Source organism: Talpa europaea, assembly GCF_964194135.1.
Source record: "Talpa europaea genome assembly, chromosome: 10".
NCBI classification, from domain to species: domain Eukaryota; kingdom Metazoa; phylum Chordata; class Mammalia; order Eulipotyphla; family Talpidae; genus Talpa; species Talpa europaea.
In genome coordinates, this window is record NC_140077.1 from 63,446,430 (window position 1) to 63,468,693 (window position 22,264).

Consider the following 22,264-nt stretch of genomic DNA (forward strand, 5'->3'; position numbering starts at 1 on the left):
GTCATCCTCCTCTACCTTGGGGGAAAGGCTCTGGCACAGCCTTGCTCAAAGGCCAGTCTTGAGAAGTCCTGACTCTTTGTGTCCCCAGCTGTATCTACCTAGTATCCCCTGGCAGCCTGTGGGAAGGCAGGTAAGTCAGGGATTTGCCCATTTCCATGTTGGAAAGTTGGGCAGACAGTGTTCCTCTTACAACCCCCAGCTGGCCTTCCCCCCACCCCATCTGGGTGTGCTGGCTGCCCCCATTATTTTCTATACTACAGCCATTTCTGAAATGCAAACTTCCCACTGCTTAGGATAGTGGCCTGGCATCCTCTGAAGCATGTGCATCCCATGGGTGGCCACAGAAAGGGAGATGTGAGTTGGTAATCTAGGCGCCCCAGAGATGGTTACCAAAGTCAGAAGGAATCAGAGAAATTGAGATCCAGATGACTCTGGCCTTGTCTGTGTGAATAACACCTGGCAGGGGCAGATAGGGCAAGACAGATGAGTAGGGTCATAGGTCAAAGCCTGGAATTGTCTCAAGGTGGTTGGTGTCAAATGAGAAACAGCAGAAGGATGAACAATGACGTTAGGGCAGGTGCATTCCAAGGACAAGAGGTGTGTCATGCTTCTGGGTATGGAACCCAGATTAACAGGGGTGGGGTGTGTGCATGACCCCAGACCTCTGCCAAAAGGCAGTACAATATTGCCCCTGGGGTGGGCCAACAGAAAGGGCCATGAGGACACTACTCACACCTCTCCTGGCCACATTCTGGTCATCCTGGCAGTGCAGCCCCTTTGAGTAGCCTTGGATATATGCATTTGGTCTTTGGCCCATGCAGTCCACGAAGAGAATACTTCCTATGAAGGGTGTACCCATGCCCAGCTGTGGTAGGTTCCTGGTCCTGCAAAGCCAAGGCCCAGACCATAGAGCTGTGCTGCTGCCTTAGGTGTTGCCAGCAGAGCTGCCCAGGGGAAGTTGTGAGGCCAATGACATCCTGTAATCATATGCTCTCAAAATCTGGGCCAACAAAGCTTATGGATCATTCCTGGTTCCTTTCTGGCAGCTGTCAAGCTTCCACTTGACCTAAACGCAGTCTTCCCTATCCTCCATCCCCCTCACTCCCTGGTCTTGAAGCCAGGATGCTTTTTGGAGTTAACAATTCAAATTTTCAGTCTTGGCGCTCTTGGCTGATTTGGAGGCACAGGTTTTGCATAACTCACCTGCTTCCTTGGCTCTGTGGTATGTGCCTGTGCAACCTCTCTGCCAACAACTTGCTAGCCAGAGACTGATGGACCTTACAATCTCATGCCAGCCAGCTTCCTCTCCCTTCCCCAATAGCTGAAACAGCAAAGTGCTTTTCCTCTCCAGCTACAAATCCACATGTTAGAGTTTCTGGTACTCAGAGATGGTTCAGACTGCATTCTACAGCTGGTAGAATGCAGCAAGGTATCTTGGACACCATTACATCTAGTTGTTTTGCCTGTTTGATCCATGAATGATGATGCAGAGGTGGGGAACAGGAAAATGATATGCCCAGGGAAACAGCCCAGCTTCAAAGGGAACGGCACACAATCCCTTATACACAAAGGGTGCATGATCCCATCAGTGCCTCGACAAGAAGAAATGAATGCCCCGAGAAAGACATGCTTAAGCCCTAAAGCATCATGAGGCAGAGGCAAGGGCCATGGTCATCATGGACAGTCATGGCCCATGTAAGTTTAGTTTGTCTGATTCTTTCGGCCCAACTTGAAGCTCAGGAGCAGACTTGATCACAGGGGAAGAGAAATAAGAATGGGGTGAGGGCCAGAGTGGTTTTCTGGGGAAGAAGTGGCATGTGCTGATAGACATGGATCACCCCATATAGGGGAATTAGTGGAGGAGAGACAGGAGGGGCTGGGTGGGGAAGTGTGCTTGGGACAATCAGGAATAGCCAATGGGACCATGTGGAAAATGAAGCATGCTTAGTGTGTACAATGAGACTGCATGTGGCCTCTGTGGAGAAAGGTTGCAGGGACCTGGGGAACAGAAAAGGCGTAGGAGGGAGGCCAGCAGGTTCCAAGACCTTTCTGGTACCTGGGGTGTAATCCAGAGAGTCCATGAGCACCTCCTTGGGACAAGAGGACATTTACACCAGGCTCCCCATGTCAGGGTTGGAATGAGTGCCACTTATCTAGGCTTCTAGAATAGCCCATTCTTTGGAGGACTGCTGAGCTGCTTTGGTTTCATCTCAGGAGGGGAGCCTGTATCCTAGAAAAGCCATGTCTGACATGCACACAGAGAAAACTAGGACAGTGCATCCTGATCCCCAGTGAATGGCTTTTGTGGGCTGAGGGGCTCTGGAGCCTCTGGTTGGGCTGCTAAGTGGAAGGGGAGTGATGAGACCAGACTGGGTTTCAGGCCACGTGTGTATGCCAGATCACCTGCTCCCTTTCCACCTGTGGAGACTGGTAGATACCCTTCTCCAACACCCACAGCACCCCGACATTCATAGAGTAGTATACTCAGGTGGCCATGCCAAGACAGGGCGCGTGCGCTCTCACCCAACCTAACAAGGAAGTGGAGCTTAGGGCAGTGGACACGAAGCCAGTGGGAGCCTCCCTCTGAGAACTCACTGAGCCCGGGGCCCAGCTATGTCCTTACTCCCAGGAGATGGCTCCTCATCTGTAGCCCCTGGATTTCATTTCATTTCAAAGGCCTGTGCAGTACCATGTCACTGGGTGCCCCATGCCCTTGAGGCAGGGCCATGTTCATTCCCTATTTGTGAGAAGCCTGGTGTGAATGGAACCATGGCCTAAAGTTGAAGGCTTCCTACCCCTCCTCTCAGAATGGTCAGGTGGGCTCCTTTTTGAAATAAAGCCCAGTGCTGAGATGAGGCTAGGCAGCTAGTTTCTGCCAGATGCCTCTGCTGCCTAGGTTTCACCACACTATTGCTGGGTGGGCCTGCACTGCAACACAGGGTTGGCCCTTGCTCATGCTTGTTGAGCCAATTTCCTACTGTTTGGGGAGCAGTGTGTGTGTGCCTGGGAGAGTCTGCAAGTCCATGCTACTGTTGGTGATAGGCTGGGAGTTCATGGGGAAGTTCCACGTGGCTCCACTGCTCTGACATACCCTAATTTTAGACTTCTCATATATATTTAGAGATCAGCAGTTCAAAATTTGTTTTTAATCAAGCAAATTCCTGCACTTCTTTCAAGGAGCCTTTCTAATTGGCCCTGATCCATCTTACCTTTTCCTTCACTGACCCCATGAGCACTGTCACCCTGTGTCTTGATCCACACAGCACCTCCCTCTACCCCCAGCTTCCTTCTCTTGCTGCAGGAGCCTTCCTGGACTTCCCTCCTGGACACAAGGCCCAGGGCCCACGGCAATAATGTTCTTTCCTGCTGGTTCACATGTGATCCTTGGTAACCCCGTGAACGAGGCCTGATCAGCTCCACTTTGCAGATGAAGAAATTGAGCCTTACTGACTGGCTTGCCCAAAACCACCTGCAGTATGATGGAGCTAGGTGTGGAGTAGGGCATGAACCTGGCCAGGGTTAAATCAAGGGACAGAGTGTGGGAGGCTCATGTGTGTTACGGCCTTGGACTGTGTTTCTGGGGAAGTCCTAACTGCCCTCAAGGGCACTGGCCGGGTCAAGTCTGTCACCATGGACAAAAGGCAGGGACTCCTGGAGTCCTGAGCTCTGGTCTGGATTTCAAACCCAATGTCACTCTGTTAGAAGCAAGTTAATCAAACTTTCCAAAAGTGAAAAGTGGGAAAAAAAGAGAGAGGGAGACAAAGTCCCAGACTGAAGCCACCCCACTGAAGCCTGGCCACTGAGCGTGGGAAGTCTTTCTGGGTAGCTGGAATGGTGGCAGGGCAGAGACCTGTAGCCTTTCAGGGGCTCAGGTTCCCCTTTCCCAAAGCTGGGGTGCAGCTGGAGTAGGTGGGGTCCTTCCTGTCTCTGCTGGAGCGCCTGCCCTTTCATATGTTTCCCAGCAGGGTCTGTGAGAAAGGGTTCTTTTGCAAATAGGGCTGGAAAACCACTGACCTCATCCAACTGGCCCATCTTTGAAGATGGGGAAATGGAGGTCAAAGGGGCTGGGGCCAGGAAGTCAACAGCAGTACTAAATCATGAGGGCAAGGCAGTGTCTGCCTGGCTTAGAGTGGCTGCACAGGGAAGCTATATAGATAGGACGAAACTTGGACCAGGCACTGAGGTAGCCCATGTTGCCACCATACTCCAGGCTGGCCAGGCATCTACACGGCATCCCCAGTCAGATCTAGAGAGGTTTCTCACTCAGGCCCCCATATAGGGCCTTCAGGTCATCATCAGTCCTAGGACTCAGAGAGAACCAGGGCTCCTAGAGAACTTCCTGCAGCTCCAAGCTCCTAAGAATCCATCGCAAGCAAAACCTGGTGGCCCTGCCATCAGAGAATCCCACAGGCAGTTAGTTGCCACAATTGTCTTTGGGTCATGGAGGTAAAGCCGATGCCCCTCACGCAGGCTCCCACGCTCAATGCCCATTACCTCAGGAAAGTCATCCTCCCTTGGGGGCCTTCAATCTAACTTATAATGTTTCAGAGTGGAAAGGGCCACAGGCAGCTTAGTCCTCTTCCCTCCCTTCTCTGATCTCCTGAGAGCCCAATGACCTGCCTGGAGCATTATGCATGATGCCTTGGTAAGGAAAGGAGGCAGGGGGTAGATGCCGAGGACACAGCTCCCAGGACAGGGGAGGCAGGTAAAGGCCATTGAACACACACAACTCTCTCCTCTGCCCTATGTGGGCACCCTGCCACCTCTTGCACCCAGAATTCCCCCTAGCAGGGTATGCTGTTATGCTGTCATTATTGTCTGGGCAGGTTTTTTAGAAGTAAAATGGGAATGGTAAAAGGGGACAAAAACAGCCCACCAGTCACCAGTGCTATGGTAAGGGCCAGGCAGGCAAGGTAAGTCCCTCCTAAGGGCCCCTGGACCCCTGCCCACCTTCCCAGGACAGCGTGGTCACACACTTTGGGAGGAGGGTGGGCCCAGCATGGGCCATCCCTTAGGAGCACTGGGTTGCTCCTTGGGGCTCAGATGTGTAGCTCATGGCCAGGTGATGAATGCCTACACCTCCCATCTCACAGATAAAGTGATTCAGTCTGAGTGGTCACTTTGCCACTCTGCTTCCACACACTGGCTTAGTCAGGGGGTACACAAGGCTTATGGTGGGAGATGCGGAGGTGGGAGCTTTAAGGCAAGAAGTATAGAGCCATGGAATCAAAACCCTGCCCTACCTCTCCTTGACTCTGCTCCAGGGCTCAGCACCTCAGGTTCCTCATCTGTAAACAGGAACATAACACCCCTCCATCTGGGAGGAGAGCCAATAGATTTGGATGGGGTCAGGAGCGTGGGGTCAGGTAAGTGGAATAAACTCCAGGATAGAGGTGGGCACTCACATCTGCAGCATTGTGGTGGGCTCTGCTGGGCTCTAACCTTGAATCCAGTCAATCCGGTGAAGACTAGGTGTGGGAGGGAGGGTAAGAGGCCTGAGTTCTCTGCAGTCAGGAATTCCAGCTCTGCTCATCACAGGCTGAATGATCACTCTGGGTCTCAGCTTATTCATTGTGAGATGGGGATCATGGAGCTGCAGGGAGGAGCAAATGGGGGAGCATCTGGGAGGGGCCTGCGAGCCCTAAACCTTCTGCAACTCATGGAAGCAAGCCATGGGGCTCCCTCCCCTCAGCAGAGGCTCACTTACAGACAGTCTTTCCCACCTCAGCTTGGGAGCCATGCCAAACCCACCGCCCTCCTGCAGACTGGGAAGGGGACACAGAGGAAGTCTGTATTCTAAGTGAGTGCTCAGTGCTCCATAGGCTATTAACAAAGCAGAGGCTGGCACTACCCACCCTCTCCTTTCCAAAGCACAGATTCTGGCAGTGACTCTGCCACAGCGAGGGCCTGCCAGGGGGCCCTCTCTCCTTCCATCAGGTCCTGCAGCCTCAGCAGTTAGAGCGCTCCCTCAGCCTCTCTCCTCTTGCTCCCCATTATATTCAGGTCCTTGTTTTGAATGGACTGCCTGCCCAGCTCACCTTTCCAAAGCCTGGCTGAAGAACCCAGGCCTCCTCCTGGAAATGTACCACCCCCTGCTGCCCTTAGCCCCTGGGTGCTACCTCTCTAGACAGAGGTCCTGGGCCTGGGGCAGTATCCCAGGAAGACAAAACTCAGTGCTCTTTGCTCAAGTAGAGATGGTTGTAAGAATCCCTCAAAAAGATGCAGAAAGGACACTTATTTTAAGAGCAAACCTTTGAAAAACAACTTGCAGTGGGAAAAGAAGTACACACTGAAAATGTTCTTCTCTTCAGGAATGTTAAACACTAGGCTCCTGCCTGAGTACCAGGGCTGTGGGCAGAGGTCAGTTCTAGACGGTATACAAACACTATTGGCTCCCTGGGCTGGCCAGAAACTCTGGCATGGAGGCTGGCCTGAAGGATGTGGGTCCCCAGGCCTGGACTCCAGTTTGGGCTCCACCATTTCCCAGCATGTGACCCAGGTAGGTCACGGCCATGTTCGCTGCAGGGGTTTCTGTACCTCCTGCAGGACTGTCACAGTAGGTTCTTGAATGCTAAGGACTTAAGCACGTTCTCTCCCTCTGTCCCAGTGTCCTGGCCCTGCCACATTGTGAATCCACATCTGGAGATGGAAAATGTCTCTGATGGCCAAAAAAGAATGCACACCAGGGATGACCATCTAAAGGCTGCTTACATTTGATTGGTTTGGCTTATTTTTGTTTTAAATTCTAGCTTGAATCAGGGTAGCTTGGCTTGGGCAGGGACTTGTGATTATGCTATCACACTGTCAGGGCAGGGGCCTGGGCATCCCGTGGTCCTGTCCCCACCGCCCATGACATACTTCCTGCCAGTGCCTGGGGTGAGGACAAAGCACAGTCTCTCGGATGGGCACTGGCCTCTCCCCACCTGCCATCTCTCAGGCTCAACCATCTCCACAGACAGAGAGGTGACAGTATGGACAGGAAGACCTCTGGCACTTGTTCACAAATATGTGGCATTTTGGCACATATATGAAGCTGGGTCCAGGAAGCCAGAAGCTGTGAAGTTCAATGAAGGTTGAAGAGCCTGGGACAGAGGAAGGAAGGAGAGTGCAGGGATAAGCTAAGAGGCCATACAAGTTTGCTAACCTTTTTAAGACTTGAAAACTGGTCCTTTTTTCCCTGGAGAACTTGAAGTGATTCTTTTGTTTACTCTGCTTTTGCAACTGGCCCACAAATCATCTCAACAATGCTAAAAATAGTACTATTGCAGCAATTCCTACTACAGCCAAGGAGCTCTTATTTCCTCAATTTAAACCTATTCCTTTTTTTTTTGGTCTTGATTCCCAATGTGATATGTCTGGGTTTCCTTTAACCCCTGATGTTAGGATGGCACTCCTGCATGGCTCTGGTGATCTCAGTGAGGAGGAATGTAAAGACTGTGACCAGCCACAGTCACTGCCTTTGAGGGCAAGGCTGGGAGCACAAGCTCACCCAGTGAGGATGCAAGGTAGAGATGTCTAAGGCTAAGGGTTACTTCATACCATGGGGGAAGAGGAAAAGTCACAATGAATCACAGAATTTCTTCAATCAGATGACACTGGTAATTGGGAGCTGAGGCCATCCTAGGAGAAATAGCGGACAATCCAGTGTTTCAGTGGTAAGCTGGTATCTTGCCCACCGAAGAATGAGTGCGCATTCATGCACACACACCACACACACACACACACAAAGATCCAGGGCCCACACACTGGCAGAGACACGTGGGTCTATGGATCCAGTGCACCAGAACAGAGCTGAATACCAGGATTTGGCTTCCCAGGTCCACCTCTATCTGCCCCTTCCCTGTACCCCTTGTCATGTAGTGTCTGTCATCCCACAGGTCCACAGGTGTCCTGGGTCCTCTGCCTGTCTCTGGAGCCCACCAATAGTCATTCCCATTGCCTCAACTTGGTCTAAAATGCCTGGATCCCAGCTCAGGCACCAATTTGCTAGGCTATTAAGCTGTTTCCTCATCTGTAAGACAGGGATAGCAGCAGTACCCATACCTTGTGGATTATGGGGAATCAACAAGCTATTAGGTGTAGAAGCAATGAGCAGTCTTTTGGAGTACCAAGAATGGCAGGTCAGAGCACTACCAGACCCTGTCCCAGCCTGGCCTCTCCAAGTAAAACCACATAGTGGTGAGATTCCATCAGAATTTCCTCCACTCTAGTTCCTCTGCCCTGTGAGGAAGTCCTCTCTCTGCACCTAGCCCAGACAGGCAGGGGTCAGTGATGTCCAGCCATCTGCCCATGTGTGTGGCATAAGCATGCACCCCCTCCTCCCATCAGCTTATGTTGCTCCCTCTGCTCGGAAGGCAGTCCTTGCTCTGCTGTGCAGGGGTCTCCTCCAGTATCACTTCCTTTCTCACACTCTCTGCTCAGCCTTAGGCTACTGGTCTGAGCTCTAGGAAGAGTGAGGGTTTATTGAGGCCTGGAATCTCAAAGAGCAGGTATGTAAAAGTGACTACGATGGTGGGTCTCAGACAGGGCCCACATTGGTTGGAGGAGGGCAGCAGTGGGCAGTCTGAAAGGGCCAGAAGGAAGTGGGTTGAGCTTTGTAAGGCTGAGCCATGTGGCTAACACTGCAAATAGAAAAGTCCATGAGGGGACTGCAGAGGGAGGCATGACTGCAAAGTGGCTCCAATCAGCATGTTTTAAGAGGTTGAAGAAGATACTCGGGGAGGCCAAAGGCCCGTGGGTAGGAGGGGTAGTAGAAAGTCAGGCAAAGTTTCAAAGAGGAAGGCAAAAGTATAGAGGGACTTAATTGTGGTTTCAACAAACTGGGGTCATGGGAGCGCACCCACCCCTATCCTTCCTTCTCAGTAATCCTCCCCCATCTATCTTGGCCCTACTACAATGAGCTCTGGGCTGCTATGTCTACTGTTTACCTAATCACCTCCCTGAGGGACCTGGACATCCCTCAAAAGTGGGCCTTTCTAATGGCTTAATGGAAGACAAAACAGGCCAGTACTCAAGGGCCACACAGAATGTTTCACCTCCAGAAGGTCTCAGAGAAAGTCATGAGTAAGGAACACTAATCCCTGAAGGGAGGTAGAGGTCACAATTTGCCACTTATTGCCCTTCTCCATGACTATCTCAGACATCACTAATGGAACAGAGAGAGCTGGGATGGATCACTAAATTCCCAATGACTTAGCAGCTAAGGGGGCAATAGGGGACTGAGGGGGGTGGGGAGCAGGACTGGTGTGATTTTCTTGGCTTCTGCACCTCTTTCAAGGGGGTATGACAGAAGCACCCTCCTGCAGTGGCCTGGCCTGCTGTGTCACAAATGCTGGACACTGCTGCTACAGAAGCATGGGACAAACGCCCCTTCTGCAGTGTTTCTCTCACTATCTAAAGCAACAAGTCAAAAGGGAATGGTCTGTGAATGGGGCCTGAAAACAAGGCCACAGACTGCTGTCCAAGGGGAGGGGTCAGGCCTCTGCTCAGCCTGGTAGGCAGAGGGTAGAAAACAGTTTTTGGTTTTCATAGCCCATAGTGTCTACTGATGACCACTTCCCTATCTTTACTGTGGGTATATTATAGGACCTCAGTCTCACAGACATGCAATGGAGGACCAAAGGAGGTACCCCAAATAAAGCCCCAGTTAGTGCTTATACGTGAGGTTTACCACAGCTGCTGGGCTGGGCCAGTTACACATGCTATGGTGCTATAGGCAGAGTGGCCGCTTCCACTGCTGCTGTGCTCATGGGGTCTACCATAGAGAGGTGACCCAACTCAGCCAGCCAGCCACTCAGGACCACCCTCCCCTTCACCCCCCAAGCCTGGTGCTCAAACCAGTGAGTAGTATAGTTCTAGCTCCCAGGGAGGTCCTGGTCTATTCCATGGCCCAGCTTTCAACACTGGCTCCCACTGACTTTGAATTCTGGCCTCAGCTTCTGGAGCAAGGCCAGATTTTCCTGTCACCCCATCCTCCCATCCAGCCAGTGGGCCATTTGGGCAATGCTCCAGTTTTGGGAACAGTTGAGCCAATACCAGCATAGGAGCCAGTGGGTCCCTGGTTTTCTAGCTTTCCTCAAGTACAGCTGCCAGCCACTACCCATCAGCTTCAGCACTAGAAAGAGTGAAGTTCCTGTCCTTCCTCCAAGCTTAGACAGGTATTGGGACATTAACCACGACACCTAATCTGCCATCTCTGTGAAATGGGACTAATCATCCAGAAATGATGATCATCAGTCTGTGGACCCAGGACCTTGTTGACAATGCAACTGGCCAAGGGCCTGGCACACAGTGGGAAACACACTTCTTAAGGTATGAGGCAGAGGGACAAGCAGAGGTAGAATGTGACAAGTCACAGCCAGCCCAGAGTGAACAGAAGGTAATGTGGGAAGGGTGTGGGCCAGCTGCCAATGGGGCACTTCTGCATGCAACATTTCCTGGTCCTGACCAGAAAGAGAGGGCAGGATTCAATGCTGCAGATGCTGCACTGGGGCGCCCTACAGACAGGGACACCCCATGCTGATACTCCTGGGGCTTGTTTACTGACTGGGAGGCAGCACAAATCTGCCACTGCTTGGGGTGGTATGGGGTATAATTAAGTGGGTGGAGATCAACACCTCATCCCTGGGTTGTGCCTTGGTCTTCGCTGATATCTGCCTGCAAAAGGCCCTGAACTTGAGGCTGGCTTCTGAGGTGGGTGTTAATGACTCAGCTCCAGGGGTGGATATGAGCAAGGCAGGGGCTGTTCAAAGGCCCACTAAGTGCAGTGCCTCTCGGGAGCTTGAAAAGCAGTGGGGAAAGAGGGCCAAGTCTGGGTCTGCAACACAAGGCAGATGCCTCCAGCACAGACCCCAGGGTATGGCCAGGGCTAAGTTCCTGAGCACTCAAGTCAGGATGGTGACCCTCTCCTTATTCCGGGGCTGCTACTTCCATGTTGACCATCCCAGGGAATTCTTGAGGGTGGGAAAAATTCATGATGTTTGGCTCTGTGCCAAGGGGATGTGTCAGGAAGGTGATGGCAAATGCTGTTGTTGAAGTGGTCCCTGACTATGGGTGCCTGGGTCTACTAGGCTCCAAAGACTGTCTGGCACCACCTGCCTCCATCTGGACTATGGGCTATCCCTTGAGGAGGAGGGGCACTGCCTGAGGCCTGACCCGTACAATGAGCACCATGTCTCAGGCTGGGCAATGAGGTGGACTTTGAAGCTGGGCTGCCTGCTGGTCTCTGCAAAGGCCCCCCAACTTCGGAGGTGAGTCCACTGTACCTGCCTCTCCTTAACACCTGGCATCTGATCACTGAGTGGGGGGCGAGAGACTCCGAGATCACACAGTCAACCAGTGGCATGTCAGAATAGAAAGGGGATGTCTGATTCTTGCTAAGGATGGGGTCCAGAGGTTTTAGATGACTTCTCTTCTTTCCCCTAGCTCTGACAGGTGGCTCTTCCCCAGCTCGCGACCCAACAGGTAGGGGCCTGGACACTCAGGCTCCAGAGATGGGGACTACACACCACGGACACTTCAAGAAACAAAAACAGTTCATGATGACTGTATCTCCCACTGCGTAAGCAACATGAAGTCTGGACAAACAGGAACCACTGGCCTGTATGGTAGCTGCCAGTTAGGAGTACACCAGAGCCCATACAAAGGAACTGGCCACGAGCCTGTGGAAAGGGCCCCCAACAGATGGACCAAAATGAAAGTCATCTGTAGTTCTGAGTGCCAGAAGGGTGCACAGCAGTGGCTAGTGGGAGGGAATCTAGTCAGCTCTGAAGAACCATCTGGCAACCTACAGAGGGACTGGGTGGGGAGGACCTGGGACCTGGCCTCCACATGTAGGCACTTATCCTGGAGACTACTGCAAAGGTGAAGAAGAAAACCAGAGAAAGCAGAACTTTTTGCTAGCATCCATCCACTGGGAAGAGGGCAGGTAGATAAGCCTCAGCCAGTCAGACCGAAGAGCATTACACGGCTGTGACAAATAGGAATGCCAGAGAAGTAGTGGGTTTCCACAGTCATGTTCCTTCTGGTACTAGCACTGCCCTCATGAAGCACCACTGAGATCCACAGGCAAGCCCTGAGGCGCCATGCAGATCCATTTGTGGTTGTCAGGGTGAACTGTATAACCTGTGCCAAGGGTTTTGTCTGCCTATTCTGACCACCCTGCTTATTGGAAGCCCAGTGCCCAGCGTAGGGTTAAATAAGGGGCTGAGTGGCCAGAAGTTGAGCCCACTTGAATCCGTCTCAGTGATCCAGGGATGCAGGAACCTGGTCCCAAGTGCCGCTGACCACTGGTTGCTCAACAGAGCCACAGGGAGATCCCCATGTTGGGTGGGAGTAAATGTGGAGAAGGCACTGTAGCAGGGCAGCTGCAGCAGACCAGGACATCCCCTCTATTCACTCAAACTCAGGCCACAGTCCCTGCACAATCCCAGAAGAGGAAGCAGTGCCAGCCAGGCCCTTGGCTCCCTTTGTTTCCTTCACAGTGTCTGCAAACTGGGTTGAGAAAAGAAAAAAAAATCCTGCCTGCTAAAATAAGCAAACATTTTGGAGAAGGAGCGAGAGCCATCTCTGGCTTGGTTACTATGGGAACATCTCTGAATCAACTATAAGAGAAGTTCACCCTGGACAGAGCAGCCCAGCCCGGCCTACACAGTCCTGCCTGCCTGGAGGTGTGCACACTTGCACAGAAGCTCTCAGCCTCCACTTGCCTTCAGAGCCTGCTTTTCCACCCCCTCTTTCCAGGGAAGGACAGTTCCCCTGACTTCTCTCTTTGAAGCCCACATGGGGCTGGCACTGGCTCCTATGCTTGCAGGCCCATTCCTGGCCTCACTACCTCCAGTCCCAGGCTTCTGAGTCTTCCTTGGGGCCCCCCAATTCAGCAGAATGGGCCTGAAGAGCCACCTCTGAATCAGATGGTCACATACCTTTTGCCAGTCACTTTCAATGCTGTGAAAGGACAGACATCAGAAGCCAAGACAGGCTCCACCAACGCAGGGAGGGCCGCAAGAACTCAACCAACAATGTCCAAAAACTCTGGTTCTGGTTTGGCAAAGATAACACTATTCTGCCTGATGGGAAAGGCTGGGGTGGTAGCACCTTCAGTTGGAGCCCCAGCCTGGCCTAGGATATGAACCACAGCCCAGGAGCTCCAACCTGGCAGTCAGCCCACAGCAGGGATTTTCCACAGCAGAGGAAAGGGGTGGGCTGGGAGTTGTTCCCTCTCAGTCAAGTTCTGTGCAACAGTGGGACTGGAGATGTGTCAAGATCATTCCTCCCTCTCTCTCCCTAATGTTCACCTAACCACACTTCTGGGCCCCGCTGCATGGCAAGCTGATGCCACTGCAGGCACTAGTAAGCTGTGAGGCAGGACCCATGTACAATCAGCTCCCTTCAGGAAAGCTACTGGGGGAGTCCCAGGTCATATTCACCTGCTGTTCAGCATCCCATTCCTTTAATTGGCTTATCAGGCTCCCTACGAAGGCTCAGCCAGTGCTGCCTCAGGAGTGGCCTGGCTTTAAGGGGCTCCCTCAAGGATGCTTCTAACCCTGCCTTCTCTCTCTTATTCCTTTCTTGGCTAAAGAGCATCTACCTTGCCAGTGGGAGCCCTTCTTCCAAGCTGGATTCCTCCAGGGTTCCCTGTCCCTCATGGCCTCCAGCATCTATAGAGGCCCTGCACAAAGGAATATGCATAGAGGAGTCTGTCATAAGCCAGTGAGTGGGGCAGGGGCCCCATGGCAGCAAGCATGGCTGGTCCAGCACTGGCTGGACCAGGAGAATGTTCTTGGGAGACCAATCTGTTAAGGGAAAAGCCATGAATGGAATACTCAGTGAGTGCATCCTCTGAGCCAAAGTAGGATGGCAGGGAACTCAAAGAGGAACCCAGTAACAGCACAATGACGGATGTGCAGGGAGCTTGCTAGCACCTGCTTATTACAAAAGCACAAAGACTGAGCCTGTCCACCCCAGGAGACCATGGCCCTGGGCAGCAGCTGCAAAAAGCCAGATGGCCTGCCCCTCTCACAGGAAAACTCTAAGACCTAGTTAGTGTCAGCGAAAAAGAGCAAGTTGCCAAAAAAGCACACACACGGTCACACACACACACACACTCTCTCTCTCTCTCTCTCTCTCTTACTTTTTAAAAGCTAAGTTGTTTGATTTTGTACACACACATGCGCGCACCCACACACACACACACACAAAAGTGAACAGCCCAGCTGCTCAGAGAAGTACATCCAAGAAGGGCACAGTGCCTGGGGTGGGCAGACCAAGGTTGCTGGGGCGCTATATGTCTGGATTGTTTGCAGTGACAATGTGATCTTAGGTGACTCACAATTTTCAGGAATCGTCATTAAAAAGTGACAGGAGGGTTCCCCAGCCAAGATCCGAAGGATAATGGGAACTGCTAGACAGTCCTCTGGGTGAGTGATGCCAGGCTGGGAGGTGTAGGTGGGCCTGGACAGTGGGAATTTAAAGGGATGGCAGGATAGGGTGTCCGAAGACCCTGTCCCCCCACACCATCCCTGCACCTCCTCACAAGGGCCAGCCCCCCACCCCACTGCAGGCAGAGGCCATAAACCGCAGTGTGCACTGGAAAGAAGGAGTGCCTGCTTTGCTCATCCCAGTCTGAAATGGGATGGTCCCAGCTGTCAGACACAGCCCCGTCACCGCAGACGGCTGTTCTAAATGCTCCTCTGCAAACATGCTAGGAAACAGTTTCCTTACACTTAGTACAATCTACTGGACAAACTCCTGTGCTGAGTGCATGCAGGGTCTGCCCAGAATTTTCTGATACGATGGGTGCAAGGCATGGTTGGGGGTGTCTACTCTGAGGGTCCACCTCAGGGGACAGGGTCATGGGCTTGAAGCCCTTTCATCACTGCCCAACATGGCCTCAGAATACCTGGGGCTCCAGAGACAGCCCTGAGCTTATCCATGTCCCTCTCTACAGTATCCGGAGGGGGCAGTGACTTGCCAGAAGTCACTCGGCAAGCATGGCCCCACTCCCGAGTCTGGCACACTCTCAACTGCGCCACCCTGCCTGCTCTCTGAAAATGCCGCAAACCCGCGGTCCTGGGAACGCCCACCCAGGGGGTCCACTCGCATGCCTTCAGTGAAAAGCAGTGGCAGCAAGCCGCCTCGGAAATCAATAAGGCAAGTACTCACGTTGAAGAAATTGGTCTTGTTCCTCTCACAGAAGAGCCCCTGTGCCGGCATGTGCTGCAGCTGTTGCCACGGGATACCGCTGCCTAGCAACACGTCGCGGGCCCACTGGAGGTTCTGGGGAAACAAGAAGTAGGTTGGAAGTGAGTGTGTGGGCAGCTCACGGCGCCCACGGGGAAGGGAGGCAGTCCCTCCTTCCTGGCTGTATTGGCAAAGCAGTGATGAGCAGCAGCTCCTGCAGACATCGATCCTGCAGCTCCAGGCAGCTCTGGCTACTGGCTTTGATCATCTGGCTGTGGAGGGCGTCACTGGACCTGACACTTCTTGCCTAGCATAGCTGACTTAGGAGAGTGTGGCCTCAGACTGCCTGAGGAGGGCAGGCCGGGGACCCCTTTCCCTGCCCAACTTTACTAAGTTGCTGCATGGACCCAGCAGCCTGCCTGTCAGGGGGACACCCACTAGCCCAAATGGTCAGCCCTGATTTGTCATTAGGACTTTAGCAGGACTCCTTGTCATAGCCAGTGACAGCCAAATTGGGATTGGGAGAACCAGAGCTCTGCAGGATGCTAGGGGCCTATGTGTTTGCAGGGGAGAGGGTTCAAACCTCAGGGGGCCCAGCAGGATAGGAACAAGAGCCTGCCTACCTAGGTAGGACTGGGGGGCAGAATGACAGAGTGGGCATGGTGCTTGCTGCCCTGGCCTTCTCACTGACTCAGAGAGTAATTCTTTCCCCTAGATGCCTAGTCAGCCACTTTCTCCTCTCAGGCCTTCACTCTGGTGACCCCCATGGCCAGGACCAGTGTCAAGTACCCTGCATGCACCTTTTCATGGCACCTCTGCATGGTAATGCCCTACGGGGTCAGCATGGGTAGAGCTGGGAGCGGAACCTGGGACTATAAAACGCTGCACACACATCTTGTTCACAGTGCCTGGGTCAGTCTTTCCTCTCCACTGCCCAGACCCCTTCCTTCCACTCCTGGAGCCAGGCTTTTATCACCTTTGCATCCAAGTGAATACAAATGCCTCTCACTTCTCAGCTTGAAAGCCTGTCACCACTTCTCCACCCTGCTTATTTCTGGTCAGGCTGAACTTAGGAAATAATCCCCCTCATCACAACTCAGGCAAAGGTGCAAACTCCTACTCCCCAACTTGGGCTGGGGACCCCGACTTCCATGTCCCCAAGCAGGCTATGAGAGTAAGGCATATAGGAATAAGGATCCCTCTTGGATGAGAGTAAGGCATATAGGAATAAGGATCCCTCTTGGATGGGGAAAGGTGAAGTTTGAAGCACACATCTTCTGGATGACTCTCACAGCAGACAAGGCTGGCTCTTTTGCACAAGCCTAAGGGAGAATCATACTCTAAGGGAAGCCTGATGATCAAGCCTGGCATCGACTTCAGGGTCAGATTCTACAGGGATACAACCCAGCTCTGAAAGTAGCAATAGCTTGAGGCCCTGTAAAGTCAAGGTTGCCCTTGCCCAGGAGGGCTGCAGCCCAGCCTGGCCTAATTAGGATCAACATGAAGCTGGGGGCTAGAGGGCGTGGGCAGCAGGGATAGCCCCAGCTAGAAGGCATGTGCCATTCAGTCTTCTGCACGGCTGATCCTTCTGGGCTGCACTCAGGTATATGCTCTTCTGCTCAGAACCCAGACACCTGTTCAGAACCAGCTGACATTCCAAGAACATGAGATCAAGATTTGCCTTTCTCAAACTTCAGTGGAAACACTGAGGTACGTCCCAAGGGGGAATCATACCAAGGGTCGTGTGGGGACCACTCATGAGGCTCAGCAGCTACCAAGAGCAGTAGCTTCAATGTGCTGATACACACGACAGAAGAACTCATAAGCCTTTTGGGACTCAGAGACTGATGTTGAAGCTACTCAGGTGAAATAATGTGGACTCCTACCTGCTGAGTATCCCCTGCCCCCACCTCTACTTGGTGGAGGCAGAAATGGGCAGAGGGGGTGCAACTTGGGCAGAGTCTTTGTCCTTGAGCCAGACCCCTCAGTCAGGAGCACAGTGGCTACTCCGCAACATGCTCAGGAAGAAGAATATCCAGACCCAGCCTTTCCGTTTTAAGAATCAATGTATGAACTGTATGGCTCAGAGAACCCGTCTCCTAGATCAGTCCATTAAGAAGTCCTCCTGAACCTGGTTACAAGTCCTGGCATGCCTGCTACTTTCTGTCCCCCCACCCCTGCCCACCTCATCCACACACTCCTAACTCAGCAGGTGGAGAGAAAGAGGCTAGGCTAGACTAGAGAAACTGAGTACAAAGTGGGGAAACAGGGTGGCTTGGGTCCATGTCCTCATAAGGAATGAAATTAAACTCAGATTAGCTCAGACTGGCTCCTCTGGGCTGCAGGGCGTGGGGCAAAGCTTCAGGCCTTAGAAAAGCAGTTCTGAGAGCCTAGGAGAGGGGCTTCTAACCTATATCTGGGCTCAGCCATGACGCCTTGATCTCAGTGCCCCTTTTGGTGCTAAGTCTGAGGCGGTCAAGGAGACTTCCAGAGGAAATAACAACTGAACCATGGTTTGCACAAGGCTATCAGGGGACTGAAGGATTCACTGAGGCAAAAATCCAGACAGGCAGGACAGCCAGGGTCCAGTCAAGGAAGCAGAGCAGACCAGATGTGACCACCGGTGAGGTCAGTGGGGAGCCAGGAGACTGAGGTAGGGGAGGATGTAAGCCACAGGGCCATGAGTGACCTGATTCTATGAATGCTCTTCTCTCTTTTCTCAACCTCTCCAGCTGAGACCCAGGGCACCAGCCTGGACCCCACGGCACAGGAGGTCTGAGAGAAGTTACCCCAGAACTATGACCCTAATGCTTCTTCTAGGGCTCCTTTGAGACATGTGGGATGTGTACAGCTGATACCTTTCAGTAGGAACATTTTGGGGTGGAAGGGATTGTGGGACAAGATGTGAATGGCATCTCCATGGTGGCCATCATTTTTGTAACAGAGAGAAAACAAAACCTAACAAAGACTTCAATGCTGAAGAGATCAGCATTGAAGCCAGGATAGAGACTAAGGGAGCTTCCCCACTCTGGGGGCTTTGTTCCAGACCCTGAGACTGAGGAACAGAAATGCACATTCCTTTATGTCTTCTGTCTGTGCCACCACTCCACAGTTCCTCCAATGACATCTGCACCAAGACCATCCCACCTACTTTCCAGACAGCCAGGCACACAGTAGGGGACCATGGAAGGGGACAGAGTAGGAGATGTCCTCGGGTTCTTAAGAGACCAGGAGAACAGGCACTTGCAAAGGGTGCAGAAAGCACTGGCCTGCCAAACTCAACTAGGAATGTCAATTAGCTTCCTGCAGACTAGGTGCTGCCCTCTGGCCAAGCCAAGTCTCCCCAGGCATCTTCCAGGCCTGCTAGAGAAAGAACTGATCGATGGCTACGGCACAAAGTATCCAGACAGCTCAGGGGAAACTTTAGCTCCCTGGATGGGAGCTGACAGGAATAGGAAACCCATTCCAGAACTGACAGGTGCCAGGCCAGCCAGGTAAGGGGAGGAGATGGACTGGGTTGGCCCCTCTGGGCCTCTATGAGGGGCAGGGGCACTAACTGAATGGCGTACCTGCACTGCAGCTTCATGGGGTTGAGAGGCAAAGACACTGTACACACTGAGTTTAGCATGGCACCATAACTTTTTATCTCAAGAAATTACCAGAAAGTGAGTCTCAGAGAGGTTTATAAGCTGGTCCAAGATTCCAGGGCCATAAGGTGGGAGAGCTAGGCTTGTGTTATGGTCTAAGCCAGAGGAACTCTGCCAGGGCTTTTCCCCTGTTCCCCACAGGCAGGCAAATCACTTTACAAGTTCACCTGGGCTCAAGTTGTGTGTTTGATGCCAAGCAGGCCTCCGGGGGCAGCTCCCCACAGCCCTCTTTTAGGTCTCCATGACCTGTCATCATACCAGGCCAGATTCACTGGCTCACAGACACCTCTGGAATGAAGAACACCTTGGAGCTGATCACCAACTAATGACAGAAGGCAAAACATACTATATGCCCTCAAGAGAGGCAGATGAGGTCAGAGAAGTCCCAGTGAAAAGCATTCTTCTACTGGCAGCCTTCAGCCCTCAAAGCAAGGGCCAGCTCCACACTTGTTTTCCCAACCACTATTCTTATCACACCGGCTTCCAGTCTCACCTGCCTAGGCTCACAAATCTCTCAGCCAGGTGTCATCTCACCCCACTCCCACATCCTCAAGGATCCCTTTAACAGCTTCTTCCATTGTCTCACTGACAGCTTTGCTATCTGCCCCAATTTGCTTGCCTATCTCCAATGGGCAGGGATAAGAGATGTGAGACTTGGGAGGTGGGGGTGGACCAGTATGGGGTCCACAGTAAGGACAAGGTATTTGGAGGAAGAATGAAAGTAAGATGGGTAGGGTTTGAGTTTGCAGAAAACAAATAGCCCTTCAAGGCTAAGGGGATAGCCTGAGGTCAGAGGAAAGAGCCCAGTAGGTAAGGGATGGGGGTGGCCCAGGGGGTGAAAGTGCCCTAAGGCTCATTCACTCAAGAAAGCTGTTAAGAAAAAGGGACTCCGTGAGAGTTCATGTGTTGGGGAGATTAGAATATGAGATCTGTTTTGTTAAAACACCCTTTACAAGTCTCCAAAATAGTCATTCAAAAACCTTAGGTTTGCCTCACAGTTCCCCAGGAGAGTGCAGAGTGGCATAAACTTAATTATTTAAGGAATAAACACATGTCTGGCAGCCTTGGAGAGCCGTATCACCTGTTGGGTCCTTGGTTGCCCACTTGGAGGATGGGGGTGGCTGTGACCATCAGGCTACTCTTAAGCCTTGCAGTCCCTCCCCGCCACTGACATGATAAGTGGATTCCCTGGCTGCTGGATTTTTTTCTTTTAATCTATTATCTGGACATTCCAGTGATGTTATAAAGTCCCTAGAAGAGGGGCAACAAACTTAGCGGGGACAAACATAACAAAGAACTTTGCAATTTCAAGAAAAAAATTCCATACATATCAAAATCAGACACTGCAAGCCCAAGTATGGGGTGATAAGGCTGTCTGTCACCTTTTGGACCACAGTAGAGATTTCTGGTTGTTAGGGATAATCACGCAAAAACAAAATTAAAAGAAAAACAATTGAATCTCCTCTCAATTTCCTTCAATTCAAAATAATCAGCTTGCCATTTCTGCATTTCCTGGGGCAGCCACACAAGGCCAGGGCTAAATCTGGGCAGGGGATAGAGAGGAGGAAGCTCTGCCAGCTGGCGAGAACAAAGCGACATCTCCTGGGTGCCCAACCAAGCCCCAAAGTCCTCAGCGAGGCTGACCCAGACTACTGACTGCAACATCATTGTAGGGTAAGGAAAAATGTCAGTTTTTTCTGCCCTCCCACCATCAGGATAGATGATGGATCCTCGTGGTCCTGAATGCATGCCTGATGGCGGGAATAGGGTGTGGGCATAGGTAGATAGGATTCACCTGGGCTGAGACGGGGCTTTTAAGGGCGGAGTCACAGGGACGCCAGTAGAAGCCGAGAAAGAAGCCAAGAAGCCGAGAACGCTGGAGAGCCCAGATAGAGTGAAGACTTGCTGTGGGCTGTGAGGCCTGCCAGCCTCCCGGCCCCCCAGGACCCCTGCCTGCCGTGTACCTGGTAATCCCAATAAAAGACCTGCAAAAAAACACTGAGGACTCTGACTCCTCCTTTACCCGGTCTGCTGGATCAGAAAACCTGCACCATGTCCATTCCTGCCTCTTACAATTGGCGTAAGTTGGCAAGATGATCCATGCAGACAGGTATGGAGCCCTTCGAAGACCTGGAGGGACTGAGGAGTAACAGACTGTTTCCCTGTGACGACGCTGATGCGTCACGGCGGCACAGGAGATGGACGAGGTCTAGGAGCTGCAGGATGAGACCTTGTGTGGAGAAGTTGCCCGAGAGGACCAGCCAACAACCCATGAGGCAGCAAGAATCATCGGCAAAGAGAGGACCACGATTCGGAGCTCACCAGTGCTGATTCAGGGAGAGGCCAACGAACTTGGCCTAATGGACTTGGACTGATAACTTGGCCTGACAATCCCACCAGAAGGCAGAGGACCTTGGCAGGTTATATATTTTTTGAGAATCTGGGGGTGGCCAGTGGGCTTTGATGGCCAAAAGCAGCCTGTGTATGCCCAGCAGCCAGGCAGAGGAGAAAAGCCAACTGAGAAGGCAAAAGCTGGTGCTGATGCTAAGTTTGGGAAGCCCTTGAGCGGCTGTTAAGTAGCCTAAGTATGCTGAAGACCTGTGAGTCTCGTAAAGTCACCTGTGGGTGATGCCCTGCTCGTTGTCAAGTGAGGGTGAGGAGTTGAGGAACCTGTCCTTGGGGGATGGGTGGGGAACATGGCTTGGGGTGGAGCCCAAGTCGCATGTAGAGTTTGGATCCCCGACCCATGTGCTTGCGCAGTGGGTTGGCCTGAGTGCAGGGGTCTGCGAGTTGCATGGATGGCTATGAAGGCCGAATGCTGGAGCAACTGCAGACAGAAACCCTGAGGGTTGGCGATTACCCCCAACAGTATAGAATCGCCAATCCCAGAGTTAGTGCATCCTGAGGGTGGATGCGGTGTGTGGCTTGTAGCCGAAGACTACAGCCAGAGAAGGCCAGGAAGCCTGACGGCTCCTGGTGTGATATAGTAGATGCCGTGAGTGGTTCCACTCCCTCATATGAGCAGTACCTTCGGCAGCAGATTTGGTGGCCCATCTGCTGGTACCAATAATTGTCTTTTGCACTAGGTTGGGGCCCTGCCTGGACTTACCTGTGTTCTGTTGTATTTTGTTGTTATATTGTGATGTATTTGCTTTTGTGGGCCATGGCTGAATTCTTTGTTTGCTAAGAAAATTGTATATATGTAGATTGTATGGCAGAAAACCCTGAGGGGGTGGACTGCAGGGTAAGGAAAAATATCAGGCTTTTCTGCCCTCCCGCCATCAGGAGAGATGATGGATCCTGCGGTCCTGAATGCACGCCTGATGGCGGGCACCTGGAGTAGGGTGTGGGCATAGGTAGATGGGATTCACCTGGGATGAGACAGGGCTTTTAAGGTCGGCCTCACAGGGACGCCAGCAGAAGCCAGGAAAGAAGCC

General features: G+C 52.3%; 1 protein-coding gene across 1 annotated transcript in view; it reads right to left on the reverse strand.

Annotated features, from left to right (window-relative positions):
• Positions 1-22,264, reverse strand: part of CABIN1 (calcineurin binding protein 1) — a gene marked incomplete at its 5' end in the record, with an annotated part of 178,576 nt that overhangs the window by 25,905 nt on the left and 130,407 nt on the right. The window contains one exon of the mRNA XM_084244486.1: positions 15,163-15,276. Within this exon, the coding sequence (XP_084100612.1) occupies positions 15,163-15,276 (114 nt within the window). The remainder of the gene's footprint in view (positions 1-15,162; positions 15,277-22,264) is intronic.